Source organism: Elephas maximus, chromosome 11 (assembly GCF_024166365.1).
Source record: "Elephas maximus indicus isolate mEleMax1 chromosome 11, mEleMax1 primary haplotype, whole genome shotgun sequence".
Lineage (NCBI taxonomy): Eukaryota > Metazoa > Chordata > Mammalia > Proboscidea > Elephantidae > Elephas > Elephas maximus.
In genome coordinates, this window is record NC_064829.1 from 112605883 (window position 1) to 112623092 (window position 17210).

At 53.9% G+C, this 17210-nt stretch overlaps 2 protein-coding genes across 4 annotated transcripts; one reads left to right on the top strand and one right to left on the bottom strand.

The window, feature by feature from the left end:
- Positions 1-45: 45 nt before the first annotated feature.
- On the bottom strand, positions 46-4119 carry MRPS12 (mitochondrial ribosomal protein S12). 2 transcript variants are annotated; one of them, XM_049900264.1, is made up of 3 exons: positions 4037-4093; positions 3684-3748; positions 46-899 (listed from the first exon to the last, which is right to left on the bottom strand). In XM_049900264.1, exons 2-3 carry the CDS (start codon positions 3727-3729, stop codon positions 529-531), a joined length of 417 nt encoding a protein of 138 aa, XP_049756221.1. In that variant the 5' UTR covers positions 3730-3748; positions 4037-4093; the 3' UTR covers positions 46-528. The 2 variants fall into 2 exon arrangements, with proteins under 2 accessions (XP_049756221.1, XP_049756220.1); XM_049900263.1 differs by having other exon boundaries at positions 59-899; positions 4041-4119.
- A 165-nt stretch (positions 4120-4284) lies between these two features.
- On the top strand, positions 4285-15552 carry SARS2 (seryl-tRNA synthetase 2, mitochondrial). Of its 2 annotated transcripts, none has more exons than XM_049901431.1 (16): positions 4285-4571; positions 8676-8771; positions 9433-9465; positions 10054-10194; positions 10271-10325; positions 11250-11313; positions 11541-11646; positions 12260-12307; positions 12515-12623; positions 12936-12981; positions 13069-13156; positions 13240-13349; positions 14539-14632; positions 14719-14814; positions 14919-14984; positions 15067-15552. In XM_049901431.1, the coding sequence occupies exons 1-16, from the start codon at positions 4305-4307 to the stop codon at positions 15202-15204; spliced, it is 1557 nt and encodes a 518-aa protein (XP_049757388.1). In that variant the 5' UTR covers positions 4285-4304; the 3' UTR covers positions 15205-15552. The 2 variants fall into 2 exon arrangements, with proteins under 2 accessions (XP_049757388.1, XP_049757389.1); XM_049901432.1 differs by having other exon boundaries at positions 9436-9465.
- Positions 15553-17210: the final 1658 nt, after the last annotated feature.

Below are 17210 nucleotides of genomic sequence, written 5' to 3' on the forward strand. Positions count from 1 at the left end.
TAGCGACCCTATAGGGCAGAGTAGAACTGCCCCATAGGGTTTCCAAGGAGCAGCTGGTGGATTTGAACTGGTGACCACTTGGTTAGCAGCCGAGCTCTTATCAACTATGCCAGATCGTCTCATTTAATCTTCAAGCAACTGAACAAAGGGAGCATTGTGAGAAGTGATCTCAGTGCCAAGCTCCACAGGGAGCAGAGGGCTAGAGGTTGCCATTCACTTCACACCGTGGGGGTCTCTGTGTTTATTACAACCCCTTCCCAGCAGATGGCAGTACAGTGTCCTGTCCCAGCAGAAAGGGAACCTCAGGCCAACACCACTGGTGGAAACCAAGAAGAGTCATGATAGACAGGTGCCTTTTCTCATTTACATCCAGGCCCCCCACGGGCTAACGGTGGTCCTGACCGGAGAAGCTGAGCCAGTATCTGAATCCAGGACTGGCCGCTGGAATTGTGTCCCAAGGACTCTGCTGGAGCCTGAAGAGGAAAGTTTTTTTCTGCGGGGATGCCCAGTCCCCCAGTGTCCAGGCGGTCACTTCTTCTTCTGTACATGGCCACAGTCGTATTTGCCGCGCACGACAGTGAGCTTGACACCAGGCAGGTCCTGGGTGTGGCCGCCCTGAACAAGGACAATCTGGTGCTCCTGCAGGGTGTGGCCCTCTCCAGGGATATAGCAGGTGGCCTCCTGGCCGGTGCTGAGCCGCACCCGGCAGCACTTGCGGTTGGCCGAGTTGGGCTTCTTGGGCTTGCGGACGAACGTGTGCAGAACCACACCCTTCAGCTGCGGCCGGCCTTCTGTGGGGCCCAGCTTCCGGGGCGGCCGCTTCGGAGGTCCTCGGCGGTGCATCTGGTTCAGGGTGGCCATGGGGCGGGTGGCCCAGAGCCGGGGAGCCAGGGCCAGACCTGGGGAGACACGGCCAGGAGGGAGGTGTTATCCCAACAAAGAGAGAATTTGGTGTTCCAGGCACTGTTCTAAGCATTTTACAAAGATGCGTTTGTTTAATGCTAGGCCTATTCTACTTCTCCAAAATCGACGTTGAAAACCCTCTGCTCTGATACACATGGGGTTGCCATGAGTCAGAACTGACTCGATCGCAACTGGTTTTTAGGGGTATCTAGAAATAATAGTAAGAACAAACACAAAAACCAAACCAGTTGCCGTTGAAGTTGATTCTAATTCATGGTGACCCCAAAGTGTAGAACTGTGCTCCACAGGGTCTTCAGTGGCTATGATCTTTCCAAAGCAGATCGCCAGTCCTTCCTTCCAAGGCATCTCTGGGTGGACTTGAACCACCCAACTTTCGGTTACTAGCCAAGCTCTTAACCGTCTGCGCCACCCAGGGACACACAACAGTAAGAAGAGCTGATATTTACTGAGCAACCACCATGTATCAGATTCTGTTTTAAGGATTTTACACGAATTAACTAATTTTAGTCTGCAAGGACGGTATTAATTTTTAACACCACTTAAAAATGAATAACACAAGTGATGCCCTCCTGCCAACTTCTCAAATGAGGGGGAAAAAAGCAAAAAACTTTTAGTTACTCCATATAATAAAAATCAGGAATCCTTGGCAAGCACAAACAGTAATGCTCAGCAACTAACCAAAAGGCTGGCAATTCAAATCCACCCAGAGGCGCCTGAGAAGGGAGGCCTGGCGATCTGCTTCCAAAAGATGAACAAAAACCAAACTGGTTGCCGCTGAGTCGCTTCCAACTCACAGAGACCCTATACAACCATTGAAAACCCGACAGAGCACGGCTCTGCTCCGAAATACATGGGGAAGCCGGGAGTTGGAATCAACTCCATGGCAACTGGTTTTGGTTATATAACAGAAGTATACGAAGTCATCTATCTAAATCTTGAAAAAAATGTTACAGCTTTATTTGTTCTATCACAGTGTAAAATATGTTATTTACCATGAAAATAAAAAATTTATGAGCCTTTTGGCATAACCAAAGAAGAAAAATAGTAACACAAGCGAACACGGGTGTTAACACTGTTTCTAGTACTGCCCTATGCATTTTACGTATATTAACTCATGCGCTCCCCACAGCAACTCTCAGGGGGACTCCAGGGAGGGGGTCACTGTCTCCTCCCAGCCACATCCAAGCCACCAGCAGGTCCTGGCAGTATCACCTTCAAAGCTGATCACCATCCGCCCCCTTCTCTCTCCTCTGCTGTGCCTGCTTGGTCTTGTCCATCCTGCCCCCCACTGGACTCCTGCATTGTCCTCGCTGGTCTCCCAGCTCCTGTCCCCTCCCCAAACATGTTCCCCACATGCACCTGAGTCAGTCATGTCCCTGCCCTGCTCACAGCCCTCGAGTGGCTCCCTCCCATTCACCTGCTCTGCCCCAGTCACCTCCCTAACCTCATCTCTCCACCCGCTCTCTTGCTCACTCTGCTTTAGCCTATGTCCCCAAAGACGTGCACAGAGAGGAGACCAGTGTGGCTGCTCTGCAGTCAGTCAGCAAAAAGATGAAAAGCCAGTGGGAGACGGAGATATATTTGCAAGGTGAGCCAAGAGGATTTGCTCCTGGATTGGATGGAGGCTGCAAGAAGATTCAGAGACGCCTGGATTCTCTTTTGCAAACACCCACTGACCACCTGCTCTGTCCTGGCCCCAGGAATGGAGGTACAGGGGTGACAGACCTGGGCCCTGCACTCTTGGGGTTCATGGTCCAGGGCTCTGAGGCCATGGCTCCATCCATTGATGCACCCCATGCCTCCTGTCAACTAGCACCAATGCGATTTCACCACGCAAACTTCACGCGCTCCCTCAGATCCAGGCAGGTCTGGGCCCTACTGTCCATTCCCATGTCTCCTTGTTTCCAGAGTTACCACAGGATTCCCAAAGGGGATGAAACAGTCTGCCCTTTCCTAGTGGCGTGCCCTTGGGCAAGGTTCTTTGCCCCACTCCTCATCTGTATGACAGGCACCATAATCAACCTGTCTCCCGAGCACTGAGCACTGTGTATGTGAGGCTACCACAAGACACTGCATGTCAAGCAGCCCAGATTTCCCAAGGCAGGGCCCAGGCCTTGGCGAGTAGCACACAGGATAAAAGTCTGCAGAGTGAAGTACGTAAAATACCTCACGTAGGGCATTGCCCGTGAGAAACATCTGATGCTTGTGAAAGGAGTAAGTGCATAAATAATCCTTCTCAGTGCCTCGCCCACACTCCAAAAACCAAACCCCTCGCCGTCAGTTGATTCCTACTCATAGCAACCCCATAGGGCAGAGTAGAACTGCCCCCATAGGGTTTCTAAGGAACGCCTGGTGGATTCGAACTGCCGATCTTTGGGTTTGCAGCCGTAGCTCTTAACCACTGCCCACCAGGGCTCCCTGACACACACTAAAGGCTCTTGAAAAATATGTGGAAGGGCAGAGCCTGTGTGGCCTTTTACCCTCAGTGAGACAGAACCACGTCTAAAACGCATGTCTCACCCACGGAAGGTACTGAATAAATATTTGCTGAAGAAATAAGTGATGGCGCCAAGCCCTGAGTGCAACTACTTAACACTCCCCACCTCTTGCCCTTGCGACCCAAGCTCCACCAAAACCCACGGTGAATCCATCCCTGATTTAAAACCCCGACTCCCTTGGGGCTGCGGAGAAGGCGATCAAGTCCCAGCGGTGATAACCCTCATGCAGGCCCGTCTCTGCGACGCGAGCCCCCCACTCACCACAGCTCAGGGACGTGTTGAGACTACGGAGAAGGCCGGACCACATCCTGCTGCCTGGAGCGCCCCTGTTACGGGATGAGAGGTTTAGAAACTGGAGCAAAAAGTGGCCGTAGTCGAACCAGGGTCCAAATTCCTCCCATCCCGTTCTGAGTCTCTGGTTAAATCTCAGGAAGTCCCTCTAAAGATCTAACCACAACCCCTCAAACTGCTAGTGGGACATCTTTCCATAAATTTAGCCTCGCTCGGAGTAGGCTCCCGGGGATCCAACCGCTTCCACCCGCATATAGGAGGAGAGGGCAGACTGGGGAGAGTCCCGGGAGGTAGGAAGAACCCGGGGTCTCCATCGACCTCACCGACCCCTAGCAGGGTCTGCAGTCACGCCGAATCTGGCCTCTAGCCCCTTCCGGAGGCTATCCCGACGGGGATTGGCTGGCTCTGCCGGCGCGCAAAGCGGAAGGGCGGGGCATGGGCGGCGATTGGTCAAAGAGAGAGTCAATCTCGGCCCGGGCTCGCCCCTTCCACGGTCCGATTGGCTCGACTCGAGCAGGAGGGCTGCTTTGCAATTGGTCTCAAGAGGGAGTGGGAGGGACGAAGGGGGGCATAGTTCCTTGTCCACCCAAGATGGCTGCGTTTGCGGCACGGCGCTTATGGCCTTTGATGGCTAGTCGGGGACTTCGGTCCCGGGGAGGCCGCTTCTGCAACCAAAGCTCAAGGAAAAATTTCACTACGAAGACGCACGACCGGAACCTCCTGTATGAGCATGCGCGCGAGGGCTACAGCGAGTTCCCTCAGCTGGACATGGAGCAGCTATGCGCATGCCCGGAGGAGGCCGCGCGCGCCCTGGAGCTCCGCAAGGGGGAGTTGCAGCCGGCTGACGTGCCCGCGATTGTGAGTGCGCCTGCGCCTGCGCCGGTGGGCGGGGGCGCTTTGCCTGTTGGCTGTTCGCTTTACGGAAGAAACGGGCTTGCAAGATACTCTCCAGCAGGGGGCGGGCTTATTTCAGGAACTTTCCTTCTTTCTCAAGTTTTAAAAGTGTTTGTGTTGGGCCAATTAGTTATTAAGGCCCTGCTGTATGCCAAAGGCTCATAGCGACCCTGTAGGACAGAGTAGAACTGCCCCCTAGTTTCCAAGGAGCGCCTGGCGTATTCGAACTGCCGACCCTTATAATTAGCAGCCGTAGCACTTAACCATTAGGCCACCAGGGTTTCACTGGGTTTGGTTTTTTGGTTTTTATATGCCAAAGATGCCTACTGTGTCCTGAACACTTATAATGTGCCTGTTTCATAATGCATGCTGGGTACCGCGCACTAGGCGCTTACTATTGGCCAGTACCGTCTGTGCGCTGGATCTTATGCCAGGCTTACCCTAAGGCCATAAAAAGGGGAGTGAGGAAGTGAATCAGAAGTTCAGGGAACTCTTGCCTTGGGGCAGTGAAAGGTGGTCTTGCACCTGCTCCACAGGTAGCAGGCAGTTAAAAACGTGTGTTTAATGGATGCATGATTCTATTGAGAGACATTTATGGAACACCGTGTCCCAGGTGTTGTGAATAGGATGGTGAATGATAACAATGAAACAGCTAGTACTTATATAATACTGCGAGCTAGGGGACTACGCCGGGGATTATCATATCTCTCCACCCTCCTGGGGAGCCCTGGTGGCTCAGTGGTTAAGAACTCGGCTGCTAACCAAAAACTCAGCAGTTCGAATCCACCAGGAGCTCCTTGGAAACTCACGGGGGCTACTCTGTCCTGTAGAGTCGCTATGAGTCGGAATTGACTTGACGGCAGTGGGTTTGGTTTTTTGGTTTGGTAGGTAACTTAGGGAGTTTCTGGGTGCAAATGGTTTAACAAGCAGCTGCTAACTGAAAGGTTGGATGTTTGAGGCCACCCAGATTTGCCTTGGAAGAAAGTCCTAGCAATCTATTTCTAAAAGATTAGCCATTGAAAACCCTATGGAGCACAGTTCTACTCTGACAGCTGGTAGTGGTGTATGTAATTTAGCGTCACACCCTGTCTAAGTTAGCTAGTGCTGCTATAACAGAAATACCACAAGTGGATGGCTTAAAGAAACAGAAATGTATTCTCTCACAGTTTAGGAGGGTAGACGTCCAAGTTCAGGGCATCAGCTCTAGGGGAAGGCTTTTTCTCTCTCCCAGCTCTGGGGGAAGGTGTGCCCAGCATTCCCTGGAGATCTCCATGTGTCTTGGCATCAATCTTCTCCTGGGTCTAGGTGGCTCTCAGCGCAGGTACCCTAGGTCCAAAAGATGCATCCCCTCCTGGCTCTTCTTTCTTGGTGGTAGGAGGTCCCACTTTCTCTGCCTCTCTCCTTTTATCTTGTAAGATAAAAGGTGTGACTCAAGCAAGGGTGTGACTTGAGCCTAGCCCTCTTGTAAGATTGTGACTCAGAATACACCCCGCATTGATCCTGCCTCATTAACATGTAGAGGTTAGGATTTACAACACATCACAAAATGGAGAATAATTACATCTGATCGCAAAATGGAGGACAGCCACACAAAACTGGGAATCACGTCCTAGCCAAGTTGACACATATTTTGAGGGGACACAGTTCGATCCCTGACATACCCTTTAGCAGGGTTTTTCAAACTCTGTGGCCAAAGGTAAGAATACATTTCGTATCCAGACCCAGTATACACATACTCAAAATTGAAACAAATTTCATTAGTAATTCTTGATTTTACTATGTATGGTGATGCATTCTTATTTTTTTTAGTTGCATTCTATTTCATTTTTAAAATGCTGGTTTACAGATCCTAAATTTATTTTAGAGTCCACTAGTAGATCCCAAGGAGCCCTGGTGGCACAGTGGTTAAGTGCCTGACTGTTAACCGAAAGGTCGGCAGTTCAAACTCACCAGCTGCTCTGCGGGAGAAGGATGTGGCAGTCTGTGTCGGTGAAGATTACAGCCTTGGAAACCCTGTGGGGTGGTTCTCTGTCCTACAGGGTTGCTGTGCGTCAGAATTGCCTTGATGGCAGTGGGTATGGTTTTATGGTCTTTAATAGATCCCAAAGCTTGAAAAACCACTTCTTTAGAGCATGAAACATGAAGAGGAGTATGGCTTTGCAGGTCATGGTTAGACGTGTGGTTCGTTCCTGGGGGCACTGGGCAGTTATGGATGTTTTTAACCAGGGGAGGAATGTAAAAGATCTCTCTATCTGGATTGGAGGGGGTGAGCCTGAAGGCTGGGAGGCTGGAATAGGGATTCTGGTGGGAGATGTCAGGGCTTGGAGTGGGGAGGAACAGGGAGATGGTGAGGAGGGAGACAAAAAGGACCAGACGTGGTGAATGGCGGTGGGGGATGGGCATCCAGGACGAGGCCCAGGATTTAGGACAGAGGGTTAGGAGCCCAGGGGGGCTCTTCCTGAAGAGGAGAAAGAGCAGACTTGGGTGAGTGTGAAGTGTCCAAACAACATCCAAGGGAGCCATTAGATGGGCAGCAAACCACCTTGTGTCCCACTCTCCTCTCCTGGCTTCCAGCCCCACCACAGCCCAGGGAGGTAGGACAGTATGATTTGAATCATTCTGCCAAAGAGAAAACTGAAGCCAGAGAAAGCAAAGGGATTTTCTGAGGGATCTGGGATCATGGAGGGGGTGGAATTCCTAGCAGTAGGTGTCCCCAAGGAAATAAGAGCTGGTGGGCGTGAGGGTCTCCCCCGTCCTTATCCCACCATGTTGTCAAATGCAGGTTTAGTTGCCATAAGAGCTCCTGGGAGAGGAGGCTCTTTTGCTGTCATGTTGTTGAGAAGTGAGCGGTCCAGGTTGGCAGGGGGACTCTGCTCCATGTGTCCATCAGGAGCCCAAGTTCCTTCCATCTTCTTGCTCTCCATCCCTTAGGATGTTGTCCTCTTCAGCTCCCCTCAGGGTCTATCTCCCAGTCTAAGGGAAGTGAGAAAGTCCAGGTTGCTAGTTTATCTTTAAGGAGGTGACCCAGGGCTCATACTGCAAAGATTTTGACACCAACTCCTCAGAGTTGGGCCAGACTTCACAGGTTGAGGGCATGGTCCCCCGCAAGGCTGCCTTCACTTCAGACCCTAGCTGCAAGCTCGGGGTCCCCAGACTACCCACACTTCAGTCCAAATGGCTGCAAAGTTGGGGGTTCCCAGCATCCCCTCAGGTTTTATCATTTGCTGGAAGGACTCACAGAACTCAGGAAAGCTGTATACTTACCATTATAGTTTTATTATACCAAACAGCTACAGATCAGAACCAGCCCTACAGAGAGACACATAAGGCAAAGTCTAGGAGGGTCCCAAAAGTGAAGCTTCTGTTGTCCTCTCCCAGTGGAGTCAGGGCACATCACCTCCCTGGCACATGGATGTGTGACAACACTCAGAGTATTGCCAACCAGGGAATCTTACCTAGGCTTTGGTTTGTTGGGGTTTCATTGCATAGCCAAGATTGAATCATTGGCCACATTATAGAGCTCAGTCTCCAGCTTGTCTCTCCAGAGGACAGGCTGGTATGTGGCTCAAAGCCCCACCCCTCTGTAATCATACGGTTGGTCTTTAGGGGATGGCCAGCCCCCATCCTGAGTCATCTCATTGGCATAAACTACTGAAGGGCCCACCATGAATAACCTCACCGGCATCAACTATCAGGTGTCGACTGAGGAGCCCACCCTGAATAACAAGGACTGGAATCACTTGAGAAGTTCCAAGGTCACCTCCCAAGAATACAGACAAATTATTGCATACATGGTTACCACTTCCACTCGTGTCCCTCAGCTGGCCTGGGTCACATGGACACAAGTGGCTGTAGGGAGACTGCAAAATGCATCTTAATTCTACGCAGCCACATGCCCAGCTAAACATCAGGGAGTTCTGGCACTGAGGGAATAGGAGAAGGGCTCCCTGGAGACAGTGAGGGGTGTCTGCCCCACCCCCCTGCAGGCCCAGGTGGCCAGTGGGGTGAGGTTCCAGCGAGAAGGGGCAGTAGCTGCTTCACCATCTCGCCTCCCATCTCCACCCTCAGATTTCAACGTGGCAGGAGCTGAGGCAGCTGAGCGAGCAGATCCGGAGCCTGGAGGAGGAGAAGGAGGCCGTGGCTGAGGCAGTACGGGCCCTGCTGGTGAGCATGGGGGTCACGGGTGGGTGGGGGGTTGCCGTGACGATGCATCTGGCTGCAAGTACAACGTACACATTGGCTGGGTGGTGCTAGGATTGATTAATCAGAGGCTCTCACAGTCAGAAGCCACATAGCAGCCCAGCTGGGAGGTCCTATTGTCAGCCCCATTTTGCAGACGAGGAGACCAAGGCCCAGAGAGGGAAGAGATTTGCCCAAGGGCACACAGCTGGTAGACGCCTGACATTTGGATCCAGGGCTGCCTGCTTCCTTCATCTGTTTAGGATTATAGAAGGTTCAGTACGTCAAAGGCGCTTGGTTGCAGGCCACCAGGTACACGCTCACAGACTTTGCCTCTCTGAGCCTCAGTTTCCTCATCTTCAAAATAGGGATCATGTAGATGCCAACTTCATAGAGTGGGTTGTGAGGAGACAAGATCACGTGGCCCACACAGGGAGCCACAGGTATGATGACTATCATGTCATCTTGCCTCCTCCCAGCTTTACAAATAGGGAAATTGAGTCACAGAGTGAAGGAGGGACCCAGCCAGGTTCACAGAGCCAGGGATTCAGACTCCCTGACCCTGTTTGACCTTTCACCCCTCCTTTTTTTCTTCCTCCCCCACTCCACTTCATCAACCTCATCACCGCCTCTGTCTCTTTTCCAGCAGGAAAACCAAGACAAGAATCAAGCGCTGCAGGTACTACCAGGAGTTGATGTCCTATCTCTGGGGATGGGGGGATGGCAGGAAGGATACCATATCAGTCATGATTCTTCAGTTGTGACAGAAAACACAACTCAGACAGGTATAAGAGAAAAAGAGACTTTACTGATTTATGAAACTGAAAACTGGCTTCAGGCACAGCTGGATCCAGGTCCTGTCTCCATGAATTGGTTCTGTGTTCCTCTCATTCCCAGACCAGCTTTCTCCCCTTAGGGGTCTGGGGTGGGCAGCACAGCTTGGGGTGGGGGAATCAGGCACAAAGATGACCACTTGCTGATAGCTCCAGTCGAAGTCCTGGAGCTGATTCTCGTTAGTTTAGCTTGGGTCATGGGCGTAACTCTTGAGCTGATCATTGTGGCCAGGGCAATGGAATGCTCCAGTTGGCCAGGCCTGAGTCATGTCCCGTGGATGGGCCATGTGGTGATGAAGAAATGCAAGGTGCTGGGCCAAAGGCAGAGGCAGTGAATATCTACCACGGAAGTTCTGCTTGCAGGGATCGAGGTCAGACTGGTTGAGGGGCCACCCCACCCTCCCCTAGGCTGACCCTGCTTGCCCCACCTCCAGGACCCCCAATATCAGAGTCTGCGGGCACGTGGCCGGGATATCCGGAAGCAGCTTAGCCCCTTGTACTCCAAGGAGGCCCAGCTCAAGGAGCAGTTCTACCTGCGAGCGCTCAGGGTGCCCAACCAGACCCACCCCGATGTGGTGAGTGCAGTGCTGTGTCGGGGGGCCCCAGGCCACCTAGTACCACCATCCCCCGACACCCACTGTTTCCCTGCAGCCTATTGGGGACGAGAGCCAGGCACGAGTGCTTCATGTCATCGGTGACAAGCCAGGTGGGCCATACCCTAGGACCTGAGAGCCAACCAGCCTGGAGACCCTAGGCTAGGGTGGGGTTGGGGGACTTCTGGGGTCTGCAACTGTGGCTGGGCCCTGCAGAACCCCTGGTACCACCTTCCTGTCCCTCTGGGCTCGTTGTCCTGAGGGATAGTTCTTGGGTTTTGTTCTCTTTTTTTCTCTCTCCTTCGGCTTTCTTGCCCTGTCTCCCTTCCGGGGGGCGTGCATGTGTGCCTTTGACCCTATTTCAGTCCCTGTCTTTCTCAGGCCCTTCCTCCCTGGCTGTGAGTGTGTCTCTATCTGGTTCCCTCTCTTGCTCTCTCTCCGTCTCATCTCCATTTCTCATTCTGTCTTCCAGTCTTTCTCCACATTTCTCTCTATCCTTATCATCCCATCTCTTTGTTTGTCTTCCTTTTCTCTCCCTTTTTCTCTTTCCCTTTCTCTTTTTCCTTCTCTGTCTTCCCTCAGTCTCTCTAGTCCTCTCTCCCTCTGTCTCCATTCCCTGTCTTGTTGTTAGGTGCCATCAAGTCAGCTCTGACTCACAGCGACCCTGTGTATAACAGAACAAAACGCTGCCAGGTCCTGCGCCGTCCTCACAATTGTTGCTGTCCTTGTGCCCATTGTTGCAGCCACTGCGTCAGTCCATCTCGTTGAGCATCTTCCTCTTTTTCGCTGACCCTCTACCAAGCATGATGTCCTTCTCCAGGGACTGATCCCTCCTGATAGTGTGTCCAAAGTACGTGAGACGTAGTCTCGCCGTCCTTGCTTCTGAGGAGTACTCTGGTTATACTTTTTCCAAGACAGATCTCCTGTCTCAACCAGTGTTTTTTTCTTTTCAAATAATATTTTACTCTGTTTTCGGTGAAAGTTACACAGCAGGTTAGGTTCCTGTTTAACACTCGTTGCACTTTACCCACATCCAGCTTTCTCCTTCCAACCTCGGGGCCACCTGGAAATCGGCGAAAAGCTGGATATCATCCGTCAGAAGTGAGCCCCTCTCCTGCCCCCTCAGCCCAGCCATCCCCACCCCAGCACCTGGCACCCAGCTCCTGCCTCAGGCTCATGAATGGGGTGTGGACCACCAGGACTGTACCCTGGCATAAATGTTTGATGCCCCGGCCCTGCCTGGCAGCTGGGCTTCTACCCCCAGGTGTTGACTCCCCCTGCCCCCCAGCCCTGGCCCACATGCACCTGCCCGTCTGCCTGTCTCCCAGGCGCCTGTCCCATGTGTCTGGCCACCGCTCCTATTACCTGCGCGGGGCTGGGGCCCTCCTGCAGCACGGCCTGGTTAACTTCACACTCAGCAAACTCGTCCGCAGGGTATGGACCAGGATGGGAAGGCTGCCTTGGGGGGTGGCCTCACGCTGAGCTGGGGGGAGCTGCGGGGAGGAGGGGTGACCTCTGATCTGGGAGCTCTGTGTGTATTACTGGCACAGTCAACTTTTACAACAGCTTTTTGAGGGCGTGCCGTCTTTATTCCCACCTAACAGCCTGTGCTCCTAACCCCAGCACAACACTGCCTATCAGCCGTATAAAAGGAGTGCTTCGGATACTGAAAGTGGCTGGAGGGGTTCATCGGCAGGGGCTGATTGCGTGGGGCCTCGTGGGCCATAGTAGGGGGTTTACACATTTCCCAAGGCCACTGGGGAGTCTTAGGCAGAGGACGGACATGGTCTGGTTTGTGCTGGAGAACTCCACCTCCAGCTGCCCTCTGTGGGAGGGCTGAGGACAGGTACTGGAGCTAAGTAAAGCTTGGGACACACAGTGAGGGCCAGTTCCTCAGCCACTGCTCTGGCTTTCCTCACTTCCCTTTGAGGTGGATGGAGTGTGGAATGACTTTAGCTCACTCTGCAGTGTCCCTTCTTCAGGCCCAAGACTGGGGCCCACTGTGGGCTCCTGACTCCACTCCTCACCACATCCTCTCCCCTCACAGGGCTTCATCCCCATGACGGTGCCAGACCTTCTCCGAGGAGCTGTGTTTGTGAGTGAGGCCCAGCTGTGTGCCCGCCCCCGTTCTGGGGACCCCCGCAGGGAGACCACCTGGTGCTGGGTTGAGGGTGGCAGGCTGTAGTAAGGAGGCCAGGGCAGTTTTAGACCTTCCCAGGGAGCAGCGGGGGACTGTTACTGCAGAACAAGGGGGCTGGGGTTACTTGTCCCCTGACTCCCGTGGCCCGGCCTCCTTCCCCAGGAAGGCTGTGGAATGACACCAAACGTCAACCCATCCCAAATTTACAGCATCGACCCCTCCCGCTTTGAAGACCTCAACTTGGCTGGAACATCAGAGGTGGGGCTTGCAGGTGAGCAGGGCCTGGGTGGGGAGTTGCTTCCTGTGTCCTCAGAGCAGGAGGGATTGTGGATGGACAACTGGGAGCATCCTGGGGGCGTGGGCGGGTGGAGAAGGGCACCTGTCCAGGATGGTTCAGTGGCCCCAGGGTCAGTGTGTCTAGTTGTGCGAGTTGTCTACTGCACAACAGCGTAGTGAAGATCCAGCCATGTGCTCTGGCATGGGGTTGTATCCGCCAAAGGGAGCTGCCTTTCCTAATTCTCACGAGGCTTCCAAGGGCTAGTGTTGACCCGGCTGACCCTGTCCTGCCCCCGTTTCCTCCTAGGCTACTTCATGGACCATGCTGTGGCCTTCAGGGACTTGCCAGTCAGGTGATACCCAGTTCCTTGAGACCTTGTCCCCACCTGTAACGTTCACTCTCCCCTCCCTGACCCAGCCTCACCTGCAACCCCCCCCAGGATGGTTTGTTCTAGTACCTGCTACCGAGCAGAGACAGACACAGGAAAGGAGCCGAGGGGGCTGTATCGAGTGCACCACTTCACCAAGGTTAGGGTAGTCCGGGACTGGGGCAGGGGTTTACCCCAATAGCCCAGGGCTTCCTGACCTCTGTGTCCCCTGCCCTGCCCCAGGTGGAGATGTTTGGGGTGACAGGCCCGGGGCTAGAGCAGAGCTCGCAGCTGCTGGAGGAGTTCCTGTCCCTTCAGATGGAGATCTTGACGGAGCTGGGCTTGCACTTCCGGTGCGTATGGTAGGGGGGAGATGGTGGACTAGCACTTCTGGTGCGTGGGTGGTGGAGGTGGTGGGCTTGTACTTCCTGTATGGAGAGGGCCGGGGGGTTGTAGAAGTAGTGATGGGCTTGTACGTACTGCATGGAGAGGGGTGAGGCGGTATGTAGTGGTAGTGGTGGGCTTGCACTTCCGGTGTGGAGGGAGCGGGCTGGTGGTGGTGGCCTTGTACTTCCGGTGTGGTGAGTGGGGGCCGTGGCTAGATACTGGCTGAGGGAAGCTACTCCTTTTCCCCGTGTTGAATCTCATCACCACATTCTTCGTCTTTGCCGTCTTTCTCCTGTGTTAGAATTATGGAGTTGGCTACTGTAACACAGACTCAAAATAACAAAAGCCTGAGCAGTAGTTAAGAATTAGAGTTGCCAACCAAAAGGTCAGCAGTTGGAATCCACCAGCTGCTCCTTGGAAACCCTATGGAGCAGTTCTACTCTGTTGGAAACCCTGGTGGTGCAGTGGTTAAGAGCTATGGCTGCTAACCAAAAGGGCCACAGTTGGAATGCACCAGGCACTCCTTGGAGCCTCTATGGGGCAGTTTCACTCTGTTCTATAGGGTAGCTATGAGTCAGAACCGACTCAACAGCAACGGGTTTTTTAAGCAATCCAAGACATCCCAGTGTTGAGAACCCAGGCCCCTTCCCTCTTGCCATCCCTGTCTTTAGGCTGTTGGCTTCATCCCTATGGCCCAAGATGGCTTCTCAGCATCCAGTGGGAAGGAGGTGGGGAAAAGGGACGACCCAAACGTTGCAGGCCATTTTCTCTGACCATCAGCCACACATGGCTTTGAGAGAGACTGAAAGAAGTGGGTTTTTTCCTGTGTGATCCATTACAAAAAGTGGGGTGCTATCATCAGAGATGAGAACAGACATCGTGAAGAACCGGTTAACTCTGTCACGTGTCCTTTGGCCTTCCTCCCTCCGCTCGCATCAGCTCATTTTCACCCCACTTCCTTGTCTCACCTGCTTTCTCACTGCCCACTGTGTTCCATCCTCTTCCCTTTGCTGCTGTCATCTCGTCCTCCTTGTTTACTTCCGTTTTCCTGCTTTTTTGCCCCTTCTTTCTCTCACCTCCGTTTCTGCCCCTACTTCCTCCACCCCCTTCGCCCTCCCCCTGCTGCCCTCGCCATGTCTTCCTCATTGGCCACAGGGTCCTGGACATGCCCACCCAGGAGCTGGGCCTTCCTGCCTACCGCAAGTTTGATGTTGAGGCCTGGATGCCTGGCCGAGGCCGTTTTGGAGAGGTGAGCCCCTGCCCCAGGGGGACACAGAGTGAGGAGAGAGCATGGGACGGCCCCACACAGCTGGTCCTGTAACCCTGCCCCCCCAGGTCACCAGTGCCTCCAACTGCACGGACTTCCAGAGCCGTCGTCTCCACATCATGTTCCAGACAGAGGAGGCCGGGGAGCTGCAGTTTGCGCACACAGTGAGAGCCTGCACCCCTTCCCCTCCCTCCCAGAGGCCTCAGCTTCCCTTCACCCGCCCCTCAGCCTACTCCTGCACCCACTCCTGAGCATGTCTCTCTTCCAGGTGAACGCCACAGCCTGTGCTGTCCCTCGCCTCCTCATTGCCCTCTTGGAGAGCTATCAGCAAAAGGTGAAGGGGCAAATGACCCCACCCGAGAGGCGGGTGGGGGGCCGGGGCAGGAGCAGTGCTCTGAGGCCTGTTCTCTCCTCAGGACGGCTCGGTCCTCGTGCCCCCTGTCCTCCAGCCCTACCTTGGCACTGATCGGATCACAACCCCAGCCCACGTGCCTCTCCAGTACATCGGCCCCAACCAGCCCAGGACGCCCAGCTCCCAGACCAGCCTGCCTTGAGCTGAGAAACCATGCTTATCTGCCAGTGGGGCTATTTCTCTCTCCTGGAGCTAGAGCACCCTGAATACCTGGGACCCATCCTGACATCTGTATTCCTCCTGTCAGCTCCACGCTGGGGGCCCTGGGCTCCAGGGTCCATCTCTCCTGACTCCCTAACCTCAACCTTGTAGCCCGTCAATGACTGCATGGTCATGGGGCCCCAGCTTGCACTGGGAACGTGTTGTCTGGAGATGAGAGAAGGAGGCCTCCCTCTCTGTCTTTCCTTCTTCCCTTCTTCTGGCCCCAGCAGTGCTGAGCAGAAAGTCTCCAATAAACGGTCAGGACAAAAGGCTTTGTGGATCTGTGCGAGAGGTAGATGCCCTTGTCCAACCTTCCGGGAGGTGCTGAGTGATTGCTCAGAGATGTATAGTCATCAAAGGGGGCTGTGGCTGCAAGGACCATGCCTAGAGGAGTCCAGCAACCGCCAGAGGACATGGGAGGTGGCTCAGGGGCCACCAGGGGGACCTGAGAACGCCGAGTCCTCTCCCTTCTCCAGGGACAAACCAGAGAAGCCGCCTTCCAATGGCTCCTTTGCTCTGACCCTGGCTTCCACTCCCGCATCGGCCCCCAGCTCCTCATCCAGCTGCCCCTTCCTCAGCTCCAGGGAGGGACCCAGTAGCCATTCACAAACTCAGGCCCAGACAGATCCTTTGATAGTTTTGCCAAGACTTGCTCTTCTAGGCGTCCCCATCTCAGTAACTGGAATCACCTGCCCAGTCGTTCAGGCCACAGCCCTCCAAGTTACTCCCTCCTCCTCGCTTCCCTCACCCCTACGTCCAGTCCATTAGCAAGCTCCACCTTCAAAATACTTCCAGAATTTGCCCACTTTTCTGCACAGCCCCAGCCCATTCCTGTCCACCACTGTCCCCCACTTGGATCATGACAGCAGCCTCCCTGCTGCCTCCCTACTCCACACATAGCCAGAGTGCCCCGAGAACACCCAAGCCCCATCACATCCCTTCTCAGAGGCCTCCCGTGGCTTATCTCACCGGGTAAAGCACAGAGCTGTCACCGGGCCCACAAGGCCCCACATGTCCACCCCTGCCTTCCTCCTCCAGCCATCTCTCCTGTCTTGCTCTGGCCAGCCGCGACCTGGCTTGCTGCTCTATGGCTCCAAACTCCTTCTTGACTCGGACCTTTGCGCTTGCTAGTCCTCCTACCTGGACCACTCTGCCCCCGATCCTGTGTGATTAGCTCCGTATTAACCATTGGGCCTTAGGCCAAATGCCACCTCCTCGGAGAAGACTTCCCAGACCACCCTGGGCCCCGTCACTCGGTACCTACATCCACACCCTGATGTGCCGCAGTCATTTTCTCTGTCGTGTCATCTGAGTCTTCTTTGTCTCCCCTTACTCAAAAGTCAGCCCCAAGAAGGAAAAGATGTTTACCAGTTTGTCCACTGCTCTAGCCCCAGGGTCCAGGAGCAGGCCAGGCATACAGTAGGTGCTCAATAAAGACTGTTGGCATGAAGAACATGCCAGGAAGGCTGCAGTTCCCACTGCCAGGCGCGTCCTAAGCGCTATGCACGTATTCACTTATTTAACCTTCACCGGCCAGCTGTGGAGTAGGTTGTCAGCTCTACGTTACAAGTGAGGAAACAGTCTTACAGAGGCATTGGTGGCTGTCACCGAATTGTATGTGAGAAACTGTTGCGATGACGTGTTTTCTTATATATATCTTACAATAATATTAAAAAAATTAAGAGAGAGCATTAGTGGTTCAGCGGTAGGGTTCTTGTCTTCCGTGCACAAGACCCGGTCTCAACTCCCAGCCGATGCAACCCACAGGAAGCCACCGCCTGTCCATCGAGGCAGGCTGTGAGGCTGAACAGGTTTCAGTGGAACTTTCAGACTGAGATGGACTGGAAGGAAAGGCCTGGTGCTCTACTTCCCAAAGTCAGCCAGTGAAAACCCTACGGATCTCAATGGTCCAGTCCACACCGGATCATGGGAGTGGCGCAGGATCAG

Bases quoted from the DNA above. Each gene is read 5' to 3' on its own strand.
- MRPS12 (XM_049900264.1), bottom strand. From the start codon at position 3,729: ATGTGGTCCGGCCTTCTCCGTAGTCTCAACACGTCCCTGAGCTGTG. The intron at 900-3,683 runs GTGAGTGGGGGG...GTGTCTCCCCAG, and splicing joins CAACACGTCCCTGAGCTGTG to GTCTGGCCCTGGCTCCCCGG.
- SARS2 (XM_049901431.1), top strand. From the start codon at position 4,305: ATGGCTGCGTTTGCGGCACGGCGCTTATGGCCTTTGATGGCTAGTCGG. The intron at 8,772-9,432 runs GTGAGCATGGGG...TCTCTTTTCCAG, and splicing joins AGGCAGTACGGGCCCTGCTG to CAGGAAAACCAAGACAAGAA. The intron at 14,633-14,718 runs GTGAGCCCCTGC...CTGCCCCCCCAG, and splicing joins GCCGAGGCCGTTTTGGAGAG to GTCACCAGTGCCTCCAACTG.